At 39.8% G+C, this 17,071-nt stretch overlaps 1 protein-coding gene across 1 annotated transcript in view; it reads left to right on the top strand.

The window, feature by feature from the left end:
• Nucleotides 1–570: 570 nt before the first annotated feature.
• Nucleotides 571–17,071, top strand: part of ARHGAP40 (Rho GTPase activating protein 40) — a 39,934-nt gene continuing 23,433 nt past the window's right edge. Inside the window, exons 1-2 of the mRNA XM_088154512.1 lie at nt 571–790; nt 15,053–15,255. Of these exons, the coding sequence (XP_088010638.1) occupies nt 672–790; nt 15,053–15,255 (322 nt within the window). The 5' untranslated portion in view covers nt 571–671. The remainder of the gene's footprint in view (nt 791–15,052; nt 15,256–17,071) is intronic.

Here is a 17,071-nt window from a genome sequence, read left to right as displayed (position 1 = left end):
TTATATTTTAATTTCTGGGCATTAAGGAACTTATCTGTTCAGCCTTGTTTTTCAAGATCTTCTGTCATGGCAATGAACCCTAGAAATGTATCTTGGTCTTTTAAAAATAAGGTTATTTATAGCATTTCCATCCCTGTAAGACCAAAACTAACTGTCTACCAACTTTTGCCAGGGCATTTTATGATCATTATTACAACTACATGGTCTGGTTTGGGCAGGTATTTCCCGTTTTGTGTCTAATCAGCTGATGGGAGATAAGCATGGAAGCAGGCAGACACTCTGGATCCAAACTGCTTGGCCTGACACCAGAACAAGTCCTGTCTTTCCACCTTCAGCTTCTCATACGAGGCAGGTATCCTTTGCGTTTCAAGTACAAGACAATTGACGACAGTTCTTGAATGAGTGCCTGGCTGCATACTTGAAGTCATGGGTATGTTGGCTAGATTTTATCTCTCTGTTCTCACTGGGTGTATGTCAGAGCAAGGAGGAGGATCTACTGCCCAATTAGCAGCATTCCTGAGGCATGAGTGGGACGTGCGTTGTGTTCAGTGCTGTCGGTTGCTGAACAATCCAAACTTCCCAGTGTAGGTTCTTCTGTTCCTGGATACTTTGAGGACACAGATGAATTAGTTGGTGCTTTTCTTGGCAGCAGCAAACTATCTGGGCTATATATGAAGAAAATGGATAAATTTGGAAAGCATGGCAGGTCTGGGTTTGTTAGAACTCGAATTCCTAGACCCCAGATCATCTTGCAATCAGTCCTATCTCCTGGACACTCAGAGGTTTGCAGGTACAGTTCTTATTAATTTGTGTGACTTCCTTTTGGATAATTTACACCAGCACAGAAGTGGCCTTAGGTGGAAGAGTGGTATTATAACTTGCTGAAATTCAGGTAGAATGACAAAAGAGCAAATTAAAAATGGTAGGAAGCTTACTTTCTTGTGAGATAGCCAGTATAAATTGAGTTCAGATGGTTATGGGGTAGGGGACAAGCAGCAAACTGTGTGTGGATGTAGAAGATAAAAGGAAGTAACCTTTAACATGCAAAACAGTTTATCAAAGCTTAGAAATTGTAATTCCAAGAACATCTTAATTTAATACCAGAACTGAATAGAGGAACTATGTGTGTCAGTATTCTTATGTACTCCATGTATAAGTTCCATGTGATCAACTTGTTAATTGGTTCTAACTACAGTATGTCTATTGCATAGCTCTAAATATTTCTGTTTTAGTATAATGGTGTTGGTGGCTTTTTGGTGCTGACCGTATTACAGTATTGGATCAACTAGCTTACGTGCCCTATAATCTAACGCAGACAGATTTTCTTCCTTAGGTTCCCTCAAATGTAGCTGGTTGTGCATTGTTTGGGGAGCGTTAATTGCCAGTAGAGTTTCTTTTCTAGGTTTGTACCTTATTTATAAGAGTACTTGTTCCATAGTTTAATACTGCAAAGTTTGTCTGTCTGTCTGCCTCTCTCTCTCTGCCTGCTGTAGTAAAGGACAAAATTCTTTTTGTGCAAATCAAGAAATGGTGCTTCATCTTTATCAGTATTAATTTTGAAAAAAATGCAGATAATTTAACCTGTTTTAACTTGTTCTTGCAGTCTTTTCTACTTAAATCTAGAAATTGTCTTTAGGTTATGAATCCTCTGTTATATATTTGTAGGCATGATTAATTGAGCCTGTGACTACTTGACACTCACAAAATGCAATGGAAAATATCTCGACACTTCAATTACTGATTCAAGTAATCACTTGTTCAGTTAGTGTCGCAGCAACCGCAACAGGTGAATTGGATTGTGATTAAGATGCCATCAGTCTGAGCCCTAGAATTTTGGCGCTGTTCTTTCCAAAAACAGCCAGAAGGAGATGGTCGTTGATCCAGGTCCTTTTGCAACATTTATTTGGTTTCTTATTCTTCAGGCTAAGTGCCAGCTGTGCTGTGATTTCTCTAAGCTCAGAAACTGACTTGGTCACATTCCACAAGATGACCAAACTTCATGCAGAAACTATTCATGCATTTTCAGCCATTGTTGTCAGGTTAACCAGTCTTTTGCAGTTTTGTTTAAGGACAAACCTTAAACACCTGCCTCTTCTCTCTGTGTATTTGGCCCCGAAGTTAATCCATCTCTAAATCTTGTTTCAAATAAGGTTCTAATGGTTGATGTGTCACTGAAGTGCAGATTGCTTTTGTGTGCAAAACTATCTCATTTCTCAGTGGGGATGTGGGGAGGAGGAAGAGAGATTGCAAGGATCTTTAGGTGTGTTTTTAATTTCCATGTCTTAAACTTGCAGCTTACAATAATTGTTTAGTACATTCTTTTTGGCTTCTCTTCTGGTAGGATTGGTGCATATTTTATTCCTCTACTGTTTGCAATACTTTTTACTACTCACTAAGCTCAGAATGGGTACTCATTATTTTTTGGATAGGAAACTTTTCTCCATTTCTTCCTTCCTTCATTTTCACTATTAAATCAAGTATAAAGTATTGTCTCAGTTTCACCTAATTATGTAACAAACCTGCCCTGACAACATCTTTTCTCCCTTTCGCCAAGATGTTCCCTTCATCTCATCCCCAACCTGTGAGTGAAACAAGATTAAGCCACCTTTAGCTGTACCACTGTTAGAGTAGTTGTCTCTCTCCTTATTCTGACACTGTCCGAGGGCAGCTTCAAGGTGTTAGGCTTTAACAGTTACTACTTTGGAAAAAAGTCAGGGGACAGGTAGATGCTGGGAATGTAGGCAGTCTTAGCAGGACAGGGATCAGTGGGGACAGCAAATGTCATGCCTGTAGTTTTCAGCCAACTCAAGGATGGGTGGAGGGCACTTCACCAACAAGGAAAGGTCCTAAGAAGAGTTAGGTTGTTTTGTTTCAAAACAAAATTCTAAAATTCCCATTTTTAAAATTAAAAAACCTAAAATAGTAGTTGAAAATACCCAATATTTTAAGAATAAAAGCATAATTTGGTTAAAAGAAGTTTCATTTCAGCACAAAAATCAAAGTATGAAACACAATATATCCTAAGACATGAGAGAATAAAAGCCTATTTGCCTGGTGCTGCAAAGAGGACAATTGCTGTATGCTTCACAGGAGGGAGCATTCCAGAGCTGGAGTGTAGTGAACATTGACTCAGAAGACCCCTCCTGGATAGCTACTGGTCATACATAGTGTGGGAAAATAGCCAAAGCAGGACCTCTGAAGATGTTTAATCATGTTTTTCTGAATAAACTGCAGTTGGCTTGGTTTACACTACAGTCAAGCTCAAACCAAATAAACTGCATTATGGCTCAGTGCAATGTATGAATCTAGCCTGTATGTGAAGTGGAGTAACACTTGCAGAAAGACTTTGAGAGAGGAGGGTTTAAAGGAGCCATGAAGATTTCACTTCAAAACTGATGTGTTGACGTATTTCAGCCTCAAGACCAAGACTCTTAAAACTTGATATCTACTGCTTTCAAATAAAATTTTGAGGGTAAGTAGATCCTTAGGACAGAATTCTAAAACTTTGTCAAGATTCACTTCTCTGTTTTAAGAAAGAAAACTCAGTCTCTCCAAACTTCACACTGAAGAAAATAAAAAATAAAAATAGATGGCATTTACAACACATTGACTAGATTTTTGGAACATACTAAACCATAAACCTGATTGACATAACAGAGTGACTGTGTTCAAATGATTTACTTTGCCTAAACAAACCACATTTTAACATGATGGCCTGGTTCACATAAGATGCTAAACCATAATCAGATTCCCACAACCCTTTTCTATTGTAGCTGGGGCTAATGTGCTTTGTATTAAGCTCACATGGAAAGACTCTGATTAACAGGAAGTAAATAGGTAAGTAGTTAAGGGTTCTGCTGTTCAGTGGTCCATCATACTCCTAGAATATTATGGTGGAGGAAGAAAGATTTTGAGATAGCATCTAATAGCTGGGTTCACAGGACTTGAACAACCTAGCCAACCCTTCCCTCTTTCGTGGACTTATTTTTGTGTGCAGGCATGCTGATTGTGTAAAGACCATTTTTTCCTTCCAGCTGTCATAGAGGGTTGGGATGCTATTTATTCAAGCTCCATCTCTTGCCTTTTAATTTTTTTCCCCGTGACACCACGATTGGGGTTGGTGCCACCATGGATAGACTCAGGAGGGCTTACCCATCTCTGCTTCTTTCTTTTTTTTACACATACATCCATATGGCCAATGGTGAAAACTGTCAAGAAGACAGATACAGGCATTCCTAGAATAACATTCCTGTTTTTCAAGGCTTTTCTAGAATATCATCTTGGGAGCAAGAACTAACTGTACAGTAAACAGTTCATACAACAAAGGAAATGTGTTGATCACACAAGTTATGTCAACCTCAGAAGATGACCAGGTCTATTTGAGACTAATTCTAACCCTTTCTGGATTAGTTAAGGAAGTGTTCTATATAAGTTGAAGAATTTGCCTACCATGCTTCCCCCAAATCCTGACCCAGTTAATGTTTCATGCATATAAGGCTAATGGGTTTCCTGATTGCTGATTCCATTTTCACAATGCAAACGTTACTTTAGGGCAGAAGAAAAAAACAGTAACAGCAGAGTGTCATTTTCATAAAAACACTGTTAATATTGGCAGCTGTCTAATCAGAAGCACTCTTGGGAGGAGAGGTTTTTTCCCATTATTACTGATTAATTAATATTGCTAGAGAATCTAAGTCATTCAGTTTATGTATCTACTACTTGGTTAAGAAGAATGGGTGAAAGGCATGGTAAGAGGCATTAAAGAAGAGCTCTCAAATGCCCTGGTCTCCTTAAAATAATTAGCTTTTCATTTTGGAGAAGGCCATCATAAAACAAATTGGTTAAATTGTGTGCAAGATTTTTCAAACTTGGTTGCTTGGGCTGTTGTTGCAGGGCAGATTAACAGTGTTTAGAAATGCCAACCCGTGTGCTTGGTTCCTGTTCACAAATTTGGTAAGCTGGTGCTTCATAGTTGTCTGATGGGTGGCAATTAGAAGTTGAGAAATTGAATGAGACTTGGGTTTATAGCATTACCTTTGTGCACACAGGGGAAAATGCAGCTGGGAGTGTTGAGAGCTGCCTGGTGGCATTATTGCCTTACCTGCCCATTTATTGCCTAATTGGCTTTGGATCATTGTACTACAATTTCCATTCATGTCACCACTGAATTGGCATTAGTGAATTAACAGCTCTGCTTTGCACATCTCTGTCTATTGGAATTTAAGCCTAAGGAAAATTTATCCTGTTGGGTTATCTGCCTGAACTAGGTAATCGTTCATAGGAGGAGGACTGTGCACAGTAGGCAGAGACTGGCAATTGCAAAACATGCACATTGGCCTGGTTGCCTTTCTGATGGATGCCTGCATAGTACCAGAATGACTTGCATCTGAGAAGGAGAAAAGCGACAGCATATATACCCCTTCTTCATGTCTCCCTTTTAGAGGCCTCCAGGCCTTTCAAAGGGTCTTACTTACTCTAGCTACCTCCTTTCCCCCACCCTTATAACTGTATGTACTTAAAAAAAATCTTTCAGAAATTTACTCATTCATCTGATGAATTGGATATGATCCGCAAAAGCTTATGAGATTAAAATAAAATTAGTTAGGCCTTCTTTCTAAGCCAGAGGGTTGATGCCGTGGAAGTATAATAGGCAAATTAGGATCCTTTCTCTTTGTTTTTATTCCTCATCTCAGTATAAAGTCATTTCCCAACTTGAATCTAACTATGGTACGAAATCCCCTGGCAATGTCTTTATTGTGCTGGGTCCCCTTGGTGCAGCCTTCATCTTCAAAGATAGCCCCTGTTCTTAGATGAACAGGAGTTAAATGAGTGTTTTCCTCTTAAACTGACATCAACTACAAGCAGTTTCAAAATGCGTCAAATCCACCCGTTTTGTCAATAACCTAGTCAGGTGACCCTGGTGGGGATTGGGGAGGAGATCAGTCAGGCACCATTGGGATACTTCAGGCTGTTGTAGGTGGGCCCCATACCCACCTCACTCTTTTCCACCATTCTTCTCACCCACCCACCCCAAAAATGAGGTGCAGCTTTTTGAAAGAAGGTTAAGCCTATGCTGTTCAGAGAATGCAGGTCTAGCCATCTTTCAAAAGTTGTTACCTTCTGAAAGCCATTCAGTAGCTGTTTCTGCTGTGCTGTGATTGGACTGAGTTGCCTGTCCAAATTTTACATCTCCCCAAATTCACTGGACAGCTCCTCAGCGGGCCTGTGGAGATGGTGAGTAGACCTGCCCTCTCCTTTTCCCTAAGCAGTAAAGCAGGAGAGTGTGGCTTCAGCCACCTGTCAAACTTGCAACCTTTCCAAGCACTGACCTTGCATCACAGCTATGATTGGTGGGTGGTTTCTCACTGGCTGGTAACACTGAAAGTGGGAATGCAGCAAAGCCAGAGGGTTTAACCAGTCTCTTAGCTAAACACAACCTGCTAATCTGGAAGCAGAGGCCGCCATTCTGCGATGAAGGAAAATGTTGTAAAATAGAGGAGATTTTATGCTGATAGTTTTCTGCTGACTCAGGGATAAGTAGAGATCATATTAAAATCCCAGTGGACATGATAGATGTCTCTGCATGAAGTCAGTTATATCCACAGACCTGTTACTCCATACTGGGTACACCCCAAATTCTAATTCTTCTGAGCCATCAGAACCAGTGAATGAATGGTCAACGTGCAGTCCACCTACTGTCCGTAAATGAGATTTAGCCATTACTAGATTTCTATAATTGCTTCAAGTATTTGGATAGTATTACGAATATTAGAGAAGTTTTTAAAACAAGGGCATACAGTTTCGTTCATAATTATAAGAGCAAGCAAATGCAAAAATGCTTGTGAATGAAAAGGTGTCCCTGCATTTGTTTGAACTGTACAGTGGTACCTCGGTTCACAAACTTAATTCGTTCCACGACTCTGGTTACGAACCGAATTGGTCGCGAACCGAATCAAATTTTCCCATAAGGTTCAATGTAAATACGGTTAATCTGTTCTGCTCCCTACGAATGTGGTCGCCAACCGATTTTGGTCACCAACCGAATCAAATTTTCCCATAAGGTTCAATGTAAATATAGTTAATCCGTTCTGAACCATATGTATTTTTTTTTAAACCACAAGAATATGAAACAAAGTACAGTACAGTAAACTATGAAGAGAGAGAACACTAACCTTGCTTGAGGCAACTTCTGGCGTGGAGGACAGGAAGGCAGGTGGGGAGGCGGTTATTGTTTGAAGGGAGAGTCCCCCTCCCTACAGGAAGCCACGACCACGTGTCACGGCAGGGAAAATGGCCGCGGGTCATGTTCGTCACCCGATGCTGAGTTCGCGAACAGAAGCAAAATTTTGTGAATGGTGCTGTTCATGAACTGAATTGTTCGTGAACAGAAGCATTCATGAACCGAGGTATTACTGTATTTGGAAGCCATGGAAAGAGTGTGGGAAAGAGTTTGTAGTCTGTAAAGTATACACAGTCTGGGCACTCTATGCACAGCAGAGCAGATGTTAAGGCTATGCACTGATAAATTGCATTATTTCAGGTAGAGATTCAGCCTTTGGGAATCACTGTCCACTTTTGACTAAAGGAGAAATTGCATGGAGGTTTAGCCATTTTAGCAAAGATAGTCTCCTCTTCTCAGCAGCTCTAGAGATTTTTACTAGCCTATGCATGCTAACCCATATTTGTAAATAATAAAGTAGGGCTACCATATTTGGGCTGTAAAAACCCAGACATCATTGGATAATATTCAAAGAGATTCCTGCTATCAAATGGTCATCCCATTTTCTTGTAATCCAGATCTGGTAGTCCTACCATACAAGCTGAATTAACACAAAACACTATCAGAATTAAACAGACCATATTACAGCTTTTGCTCCCAGTCCCTGAGTCAGGTGAGCTCTTCCCAACTGAAGACCACTCTGCTATTCTCCATCTTGCTTTAGTCTCAACTTTGCAGAATCTCCATGTCTGGTAACAGGTTGGTTAACTATTTGGCCCATTTATCGGGACCGAAGAAAGGGAAATGAGGTAGGAATAAAGGCTGTGTCATTACCCTGCTGAAAGTTCAATTCAGACTTCTCCTCTTCCAGTGCATCCTTATAGAAGACTTACAGTATTGTTTAGTTGGTGTTTAAACCATTATTGCTTTAGCTTGCTTCCCCCTCCCCCCTTTTCTCCCTATCCCTTTTCTCTCCCTCTATGATAGGCAGGACTGTCTTTAAAAAATCTATATGTAAACTAATCTCTGGGAGCCATTTTAGCTGAAAAGTAAGATCAAAAGGCTTTAAATAATAATGTCCTGATCTTGTTCTATAATTGTCATTCCTGTTGTTTTGTTGTGTCTAATCCATGCAATGTTTGGATTATCATGCAAAGAACGATCTCGATGTTTCTTTTTATTGCACTTTATTTGGGGTATGGGAAATTGGGTGGTGAATATAAGATGGCAATGGCATTGACCCTGCCTTATGGATGAATTTAGAACATAGAGTTGTGATGCAAATCTAAGCCACTGTTATATGTAAGAAGTAGATATGGAGCCAGTGTATCTTTTGCATAGTTATTAAAAATTAATAGTTTGGGGTGAATGAAAGTTGTTTCTAAATAAAGGTGTTTATAGGTTATTATTCAGTAAGTAACTCATACATCAGACATCTACCCTTTCTGATAACCACTGGAAATGACTGGAGGAAGTTGTTTTTAGACCAGATAACTACAGGTTCTAGGTGGTGGGAACCATACAACATTGTGTAACTAATGTAACTAAGGTTTTTTTGCAGCTCCTCTTTAGAATGGCAGCAGGATGGTGATTATAATGTTGATCTGGGAGGTTCTCCCTTCCCGGAACAGTATTCTGTAAGTCAAAATTGGCTGCTTTTCTAGCTGGTTAATTTACTTAGCTATACAAAATTCTTGCACTGCTGGGGAGACCTAGTATCAGTTGATCTGGCCCTCATAGTGATTACTTACTATAATCCATTATTCAAATGACAATGCTGCAGGCAAAGACTTGGAAGCAAATGAAAGAGGGACTCGTTTCCAATTATATTACCCCTCCACCCCCACACATGCATGTTTAATTTTTTTAAAAAATCTCTTTCATCCATCATCTCTCTGCCAAATAATTATAAGACCTTTGGAGGCTAGCCAATGAACTGCATTTTTTTTCCTTTTAACTTGCCTCTGATTTTCTTTCAGTGCATTGCTTTCCCATCCCAACATTCAGATTTGTTGTATATGTATGCTTTGTTCATGCACCTCTTTATCCTGGATTGCAGGACTGAGAAATACCGTGCACAACAGACTGAGAATCATCTTGCCAGTTCAGTGAAGAAGTCAGCTTCATTCAGAGTGCTTCTCCTGAATTATGCTGTTCTTTGCTCCAGAAATAATTAGTTCAGATTTCCCTAACCTCATGTCCTCCAGATGTGTTACGACTACAACTCACATAGCAACATGCTAGCTGGGAATTCTGAGAATTGTAGTCCCAACATTTTTAGTAAGTGGAAAAGGCTGCTTTAACATTTAGAACAAGTTTCTTTCAGACATTTAGAATTTTAAGACACCTGCACCATTTCTCTATCATGACATTTTAAGGTGTATCACATTTTTGTTGACTTTTACTTACCCCAAGAAACTCTCTTCATTAAGGCAGTTTGAAACCAATACTGTTTATAAGTACAGCAGCTGTTGTAGTGGAAGGTTGGCTGGTTTCATCCACGTGGACAGAGTTTTGAAATACAGAGAACTAACAGAGAAATGTGAAATGTGAACAGAGAAATGTGAGCAGCTCACTGATTTGCTTTCAGGACAACAAACTATGAAGCACACTTGGTCAAGTTTATGAAATGGAGGGGATAAGACTTTCCCCCCAATTCTTTTTGTTTGATAAAAGATGACAAAGTCTGTTGCATTTAATGGTGTATATGTTGGATTAATTTCTGCCTTCCTTGACTTAGCCATTTTGGCAGTACAGCTCTCATAACCCCCACCAGTTGAGGATTGATTGCTGGTGGGGGTGGTGGGCTGGTCCAGATGCAGGTGAGACTGGGGTTCCTGCAGGACAGGAGTCTGGATCCACAGTGGAGGCTGCCAGGCAGGTGAAAGAAATTCCGCCTGTGGGGATGCTGGTGACAAGGCTGAGGAAGACCACACAGGTGGTCACCTTAGCTTCTGTAGCGCAGTCTTTGTCACTTGGCCTTGCTTGCGAGGAAGGTGAATGGGGAAAGTTATTGACACAGCTTGGGTGGCTGCAGTAGGTCAACATTGACGGAAGAAGGAAAATATAAGAGCGGGCTTCAGCAAGTAGGATACATCGGGAGTCCTAGTAGGCTAGCGGAGTAGCTCTGGGAGGCAGTGAGAAAGAAGCAGGGGCACATATGGAGCAGTAGTGCTGGTTATGGGGTGGAAGGATTAATGAGCAGCTTACAGGAAGCATGGCAATGGCAGGGAAAATTGTGCAGCCTGGGAGGAAGAGAAACACTGGTTTTGGTCAAGAGGAAGGAACCATACCAATTCAGCTGCTGCTGATCCTTCCAGTCTCCCTGGTGTTTCTTTCCCTTCCCCCTCACCGCAGGCAGGGAAGTTTCTTTCAGTCAGCATGTTTGCCAGCAGAAGGGTTGTCTGAATAGTTTTTTTGTTTAGTTTTTTATATTTGATACACATCACAGGCTTTTTGCAATAACCAAGTTTCAAACAGCTGCTTTACAGGTTTGCTTTGTTGGATGACTAGCTAGGTAGAGACATGCCAGAAATGGGTTGAAGAAAAAAATGGAGCTTGTACAGAAAATGAGCAGCTAGATGGAGGGGCATCTTTTACTTTATGCATTTACTTCATAAAATATTACTCTGTAATTTTGGTATTTCCACCCCAGGAGGATAGGATTAGGGTGGTTGTTTTTCCTCTAGGACTGGACATCATACAGCATAACACTGCAGCTTTTTAATGGTTAGACATTTCTGAGTTGCAGTTTGCCAAGGGGTACACATTATCAGATAGTGACTGGATTCATTCAACGTACAAATACCTATCAGGTTAACAAAACTAAATTGCTATATTCATATATCATGCTGTACCAAAAAGATTAAACCATATTATGACTTAATATTATGGCCTAGACATTCTTCTATCATACTAAAGCAGTGTGTTTCTCCAACATACTGAATCACACAGTCACATGTTGGCATAGTTTAAAGCTTATTGTATGAATGCAGCCATTCTGGTTTTATTTTTTAATTGACTGTGTGGCATCAAGTTGGTGTTGACTCTTACGATAGACATATGATAGACCACTTCCAGGATGATCTGCCTATAATCCCTTCAGGTCTTCCAGTGGTGCATCTAAATAAATTGTTGCTATTCACAGAGATCGTTGGTTCATTCCTTATTTATTGTCTTCAGAAGGAAATACTAAAACGCTTTCTGACATAGTCTTTGATGTACATTTGTGTATTAATTCCCCATGGCAGTCAAATAAATTCAGGTTTAGTATCTAAGTGAAATCCTGGCCATATCATAGGTAGGTTACAAGCCACTGCTATGTCAGTATGACAACACGTCCTTCACAATCACACGTCATCACACAGAACATGCAGTTATGTAACGTGTCAGTCACTCACACATATAAGTTGTGCCATGTATGGGATGACATCATCATTCATATGTCATCATGTGCTCCTGTGGTAGCCCACAGTGTATGAGTGTAGATGTATGTGGGCAGGAAAGTTAATATCAGCCTGGGAAATCTGGCTTTTTCCCATTCTGGGATCCAAATCAAATTTTTTGCTCTAAAATTCTATTCACTTACAAATTCTGTGGTTGCATACATAAAAGACTGGAACTGACCATCTATAAATTCAATATGAAAATCTTGGTTCAGTGTATTAGGAATTTTCTTTAATTGCACAAAATAGCCTCCATAGTTTTTTTCCACCCAACTAACGAAACAAAAAACAAAACAAATTAAAAAACAGCTTTCAGACTCTGTCACAGGATACATTAGGCTTCATCGGAAGCTGGGCAGTTTCCTCCAGTGATAAGAGCAGTAATGGTAAGCAGATATGTGGTTTTGTGGAGAATACGTTTTGTGGAAGATATCCCAAGAGCCTTATGTAATTCACATTAAGCATAGAATGCTCCTGTGACAGGTGGAGGGTGGGGAAATGTGAATAGCGGCCTCACTGTTAACAGTCTGCCACCAAAGCTCATGGGAACCTAATATGTAAATTGCATTTATGAAGCAGATTCTAGTCTACGGAACTTGGACTATAAGAAATCTGTCCCACGAAGCACTTAGTTTTTATAGAGTAGCTGAAACTTGACCTTTCTGATTTGAAACGAAGAGGCTTCTTCTCTACTCTCAGTTCTCAAACCCCATAGTCTTTCAGGCTGAACTTGTGTCTGTACCCTAATGGGTGTACAATATTTAGGATGTACAGTTTTGGGGGAAAATATTTGTCTGCTTCTGGATTTTTCTGAACTTTTGCATATCTTTGCCACAGAATGTTATCAGAACCTCATGTGGCTCCTACAGATTCATTAGGTAGTCTGTAACACCACTATTGATAGCCTGTTGCATTTTTTTTTTTGACTTCCCATTAGTGCATTCCACACACTTCGTAACCTTTTTTTTCCACTGTGTCCCAAGCAACTTCCATGTCTACTTTCCTTGTGTCTAATTACCATTCACTTTGTTGCAAGATTAATCTTTTTTAAAATGCTTTTTCATACAGGATATTCAATCTTCCACATGCCACAGTCATTGCCAGATGATAAATGTTGACTTCTTCCCCCACCATGGTTTTCACGTAATATTTTTTTTTTCAGGAAGAGAAGGAAAAGGTAAACCAGGTTACAAGACTTTAGTTGTACCAATGGCCATAGAGCATTCCCTACTAAAGCAAAGGACAATTCCAAGCGGTTTGGGCCCATGCTTGGGGTGGAACTGGGCTATGGTTGTACTTGTGACAGCATGGCACAAGTACAACCATAGCCCAGTTCCACCCCAAGCATAGTCATGCTGATCTATGCAAGATGAGATCTCTAATTTAGAGACTATCATGCAAGCCAGCATATGTTGTCCACATCCCACCAACTGGGTAGTATACGCAGTGTATTGACACATTCAGGACACTAAAAATGCTAAATCTTTCAGTCGCCTGAAATGCATTAAAGATGATGTTATGAAAGGCAGGGAATCAGTTTGCATTTGATTCTGAGAATATCCAAGAAAACATAGCTATTACTTCACCTTAATCATCTCCATCACTTTCTCCTCCTCTCCCCCCTCTTCCTCCCCCCTCCCCTTCCCCCTCCTCCTCCTCCTCACCCGCCTCCTCCATTGCTGTGCATTTTCTTACATTTCTTTGGTCCCATCAAGCTGGGACTTCATACAGTAAAATATAGGAACAAGCTCTTTATCTATTTAGATCGATCTTTTTCCAAATTAGCACTGACCAAATGTGTTAGTGATATAGCCCTAGAAATAGGGGTGGGGGGTGGGGTGGGAGAAGTAAATTTTACTTGGCTGTAGGCCTGATACAGTGATAATGCTGACTAGTAGTTATGAGAGTAGAAGTCTGGAGAGCATTTGGTTGACTTAGGATGTTCTAGGCAGTGTTACTGTCAATGTCAAAGTAATTTACAAGTACTTTGGAAGATTAAGGCATATATCACTTGAATTCACAATAGCTAATGGAATCCTGTTTCTAAATCTTCTAACAAGAGATATCTGTTATTTCAGCCTTGAACCTGAGGATGTGTGTTATACAGGAACTTAAGCTAAACTAGGGCTAACTGTGGAAAGATTTATGTCATATATAGAACAATTATCACTCTTCTCTCAGCTCTAGAACAAGTAGTGAATGCAGCCATATTTAGTAGTGTTGCAACCTTTGGGTTGATTATAGCTGTCAATAGCCCATTTTATGCAGCTTAAAAGGATATTTATGTATCAAGCAACCTTATTTTTCCCTTGTTTTGTTTCTTAAAAACAGGACTTGCATATTTAATATAATTTTGGGTTTCTCTAGCATCACACATGTACAGATAGAATTGGGAAAAATAGAGAAAGATTTCTAGTGCTTAGTAGTAAAGCATGTGCTCTGCATTTCTGCTTCCTGTAGTATCTCGTAGAAAAGCTCTCATCCAGAGATCTTGGAGCTGAGTACATTCCCTAAGCCACTGAACAGAAAGTTTGACCTGGATCACTTTCAGAAACTTTTATTGACAATTTTTTTCCTTAAAACATCTTGGACATAACTTTCTGAATACTGGACTATAACATTCTTCTGGCTTGAGATACTGTGTTTATACCACATGCTAAGTCTGGTGTGGTGTGATCTGTGAATCAGTTACACATCAAGCATGAGGTAGAGAGCAAACAAAAAATATACTCCACGGCTAGAGAGCAGCCAGCTTGATCCTTATCCTGGCTACCTGGCCATGTATCGCATCTATTGAAAAAAACACACACATTTAAATATAGTGGCTTGACTGGTTTGAAGCCACCACAGACAAGATGGGGGAAAGCATGACTTAGCCCACCCCTTTTTTCTCTCTGTTTCCTGAGAAAGAATTTTGGAGAATATGAAAGTTTGCACACTCATTTGTGACATTTCGGTTGGTTTTAATAAACACATTAATAATATGTTTTGACTTTTTTCATTCCATAAACAATCATGATAATGAGTGCTTTTCAATATTTTTAGGATTGCAAAAAAATTTCCTTTAAGTTTATGAAGTTCTTTGTGTTTGCAGACTCACTCTGAACCTTTTGATGTTCTTCTGCATGTTCTGAAGGAGGTTTCCATCCAGGTCATAGCAAGGACACGACAAGGAAACTTACTTTGTTGTCCCTTCTACTCACGTCAAAGCTTGGGCTCATTTTCAGTCTTTAGTCTACATTATCATGAAATAAAATAAGAAAAAGTAGGATGTTTCAGAACCTTATCTTTTCTGGAAGTTGTTGACAGTCTGTTCATGCAGTAAGCACTGATATCATGCAGTATTAATATGTATAATAATTGTGTTTTCTCTCCCCTTCTCTCTTAGTACTAGAAATTGTCCTTGCAAGATGAATCACTTTTCTCGGAAGAGTTCCTCAGACATTCCACAGCTGGAATACAGGCAATCCCAGACAGATTCATCAAATAACCTATCAATGGATACCTTTTGGCTAGAAGTAGAGAGCATCAAAGAGAGCACTGAATCTGAGTCTGAAGAGTGCAGCCTTACAGAAGCCAAGCTCCTGGAAGGTAAGAAGTGTCTGTACCTTACTGGAGCTGTTGGGCCTGAGAATATTTTTGTAAACAGTAGCTTACTGGACACAACAGTTGTGGCAAATACTAAGTTCTTTCAAGTAATCTTTGTTTTGTACTTGAGATAAAAGCTTTTGTACAGTCTGGGACAAAGAATTGCAGCCAAAGCAAACAAGTTATCTAGGGAGATGGTAGCATTCCTTTTGCTGTTTGTACTGAAATAGAAGCTGGAGAGAATTTTCTTGGGGATGTTTCAGTGCCTTAAGCAAGAGGTTGAACTCAGCAGTCTAAATGATGCTTTCTAACTCTATAACTTGATGATTCTAAATGCTAATAATATAATCAAGTCTGGCATGATTTTTAAGAAAAGTTTTAGGGGAAGAAGTTCAGAAATGTTTATTACTGTGGAAGAGGGAGAAGCAAAAGTGTTTCAGCTCTTTGACCTCACCATAACTCTGCCATCACTAAAGTTTGTGCGTGAATTAAGCCTCTCCATGCTTGCTATTGCCGTGGGTGGAAAGTTTCTATTAGTTGCAATGGAAACTTGTCTCCCAAGGCAAGAAGCAGGGACTGGAGATTTGAACAGTGTTGGGAGCTAACAGTTCAAACTCCCCTTCCTTCCTGCCAGGATCAGAGTTTTTGGCATACATTTCTGTTTGTTTTTATTATACATTAGTAAAGGTTTGATTGCCTTCATGCCCTATTTGGTCAAACCAGGAACCAACTTTCCCAAGGCCAATTGTTTCTAAGTTCACTTTTTGGCCTTCTGCAGTGCTGTTGAAAGATAAAAGTTCCTCAGCCTAAATTCCATTGGCAGTCCTGGGAGAATAGAGTTAACCGGTTTTGTATGTACAACTATTAAGCTGAATTTATTCCCAAAGGGAAGTCTAGGTATGAATTAAACCTTACGTAGGCTTTTCATGTAAATTTGGACAGATGTGTTGATTTCTTTCTGCTGTTTTCTGCTAGGCAGATAGAGAATCTCATTGACCTGGTAGAGTTCCCCATTGTCAGTGTGAAGTCTTTCACAAAAGAAAAACTGTTTCTGTGTTTGGAAACTAGTATGCCATGTGCTTTTCTTTGAAATATGCTTATATTTTCCTGGCCTCTAAGTAATTGTACCTACTGGGTGGGAGTGAAAGGGATGAATGTGCTCTGTCTAGTGATGGTGTGCCATTCAACCATGGCCCTTAAAAGAGACTCTTGGAAGTGGAGGGACCCTTCTGAGCAGCTAGAAAGAAAAATCAGCAAAAGTGTATTTGTGTGTGTAGAAGAGGTTCATTTGCATGTGTCGGGAATCAGTGACACATGTAAATAAACCTCTTCTACACACACAAACACACTTTTGCTGATTTTCCCTTCTAGATGCTCAGAAGGGTCTCTCCACTTCCAAGAGTCTCTTTTAAGGCTCTTGGATGTTATACTTTTTGTTCATACCAGGATAAGTCCAGATTCCTTGTAGAATAATACTGGTTCTATAAACCGTGTTCTGGGGCAGGAGAATCAGATTTTTTTATTATGAAACTCCAGTGTATAGTTTCTCATTTTTGTTCGGTCACAGTTTGTGATTCACTAAGATTGAAGGTAAAAGCTTTCCCCACTTTCACCTATCCCTGATACAAACATGCCCTGATAATTTCTTTTTGGGTGCCATGTCCCCATGATGTTTTCTTCGTCTAGTTTCTGGTCTATGAGTGAGACAGTCTTAAGCCAGTTGCTTTTCTCAGTTTTATGACAGCATCTTAGGGGGAAAATGTGTAACATCTCTTAGGCTTCATCGTTCATTATCTTGGAGAGAAGTCAGAATTGGCAG

This window comes from Python bivittatus, unplaced genomic scaffold, assembly GCF_059951505.1.
Source record: "Python bivittatus isolate LINGU-HERP-01145 unplaced genomic scaffold, Pbiv_v1 ctg000700_np1212, whole genome shotgun sequence".
NCBI classification, from domain to species: Eukaryota; Metazoa; Chordata; class Lepidosauria; order Squamata; family Pythonidae; genus Python; species Python bivittatus.
The sequence above is the reverse complement of the archived record's forward strand: the minus strand, read 5'-3'. Positions and strand labels throughout refer to the sequence as shown.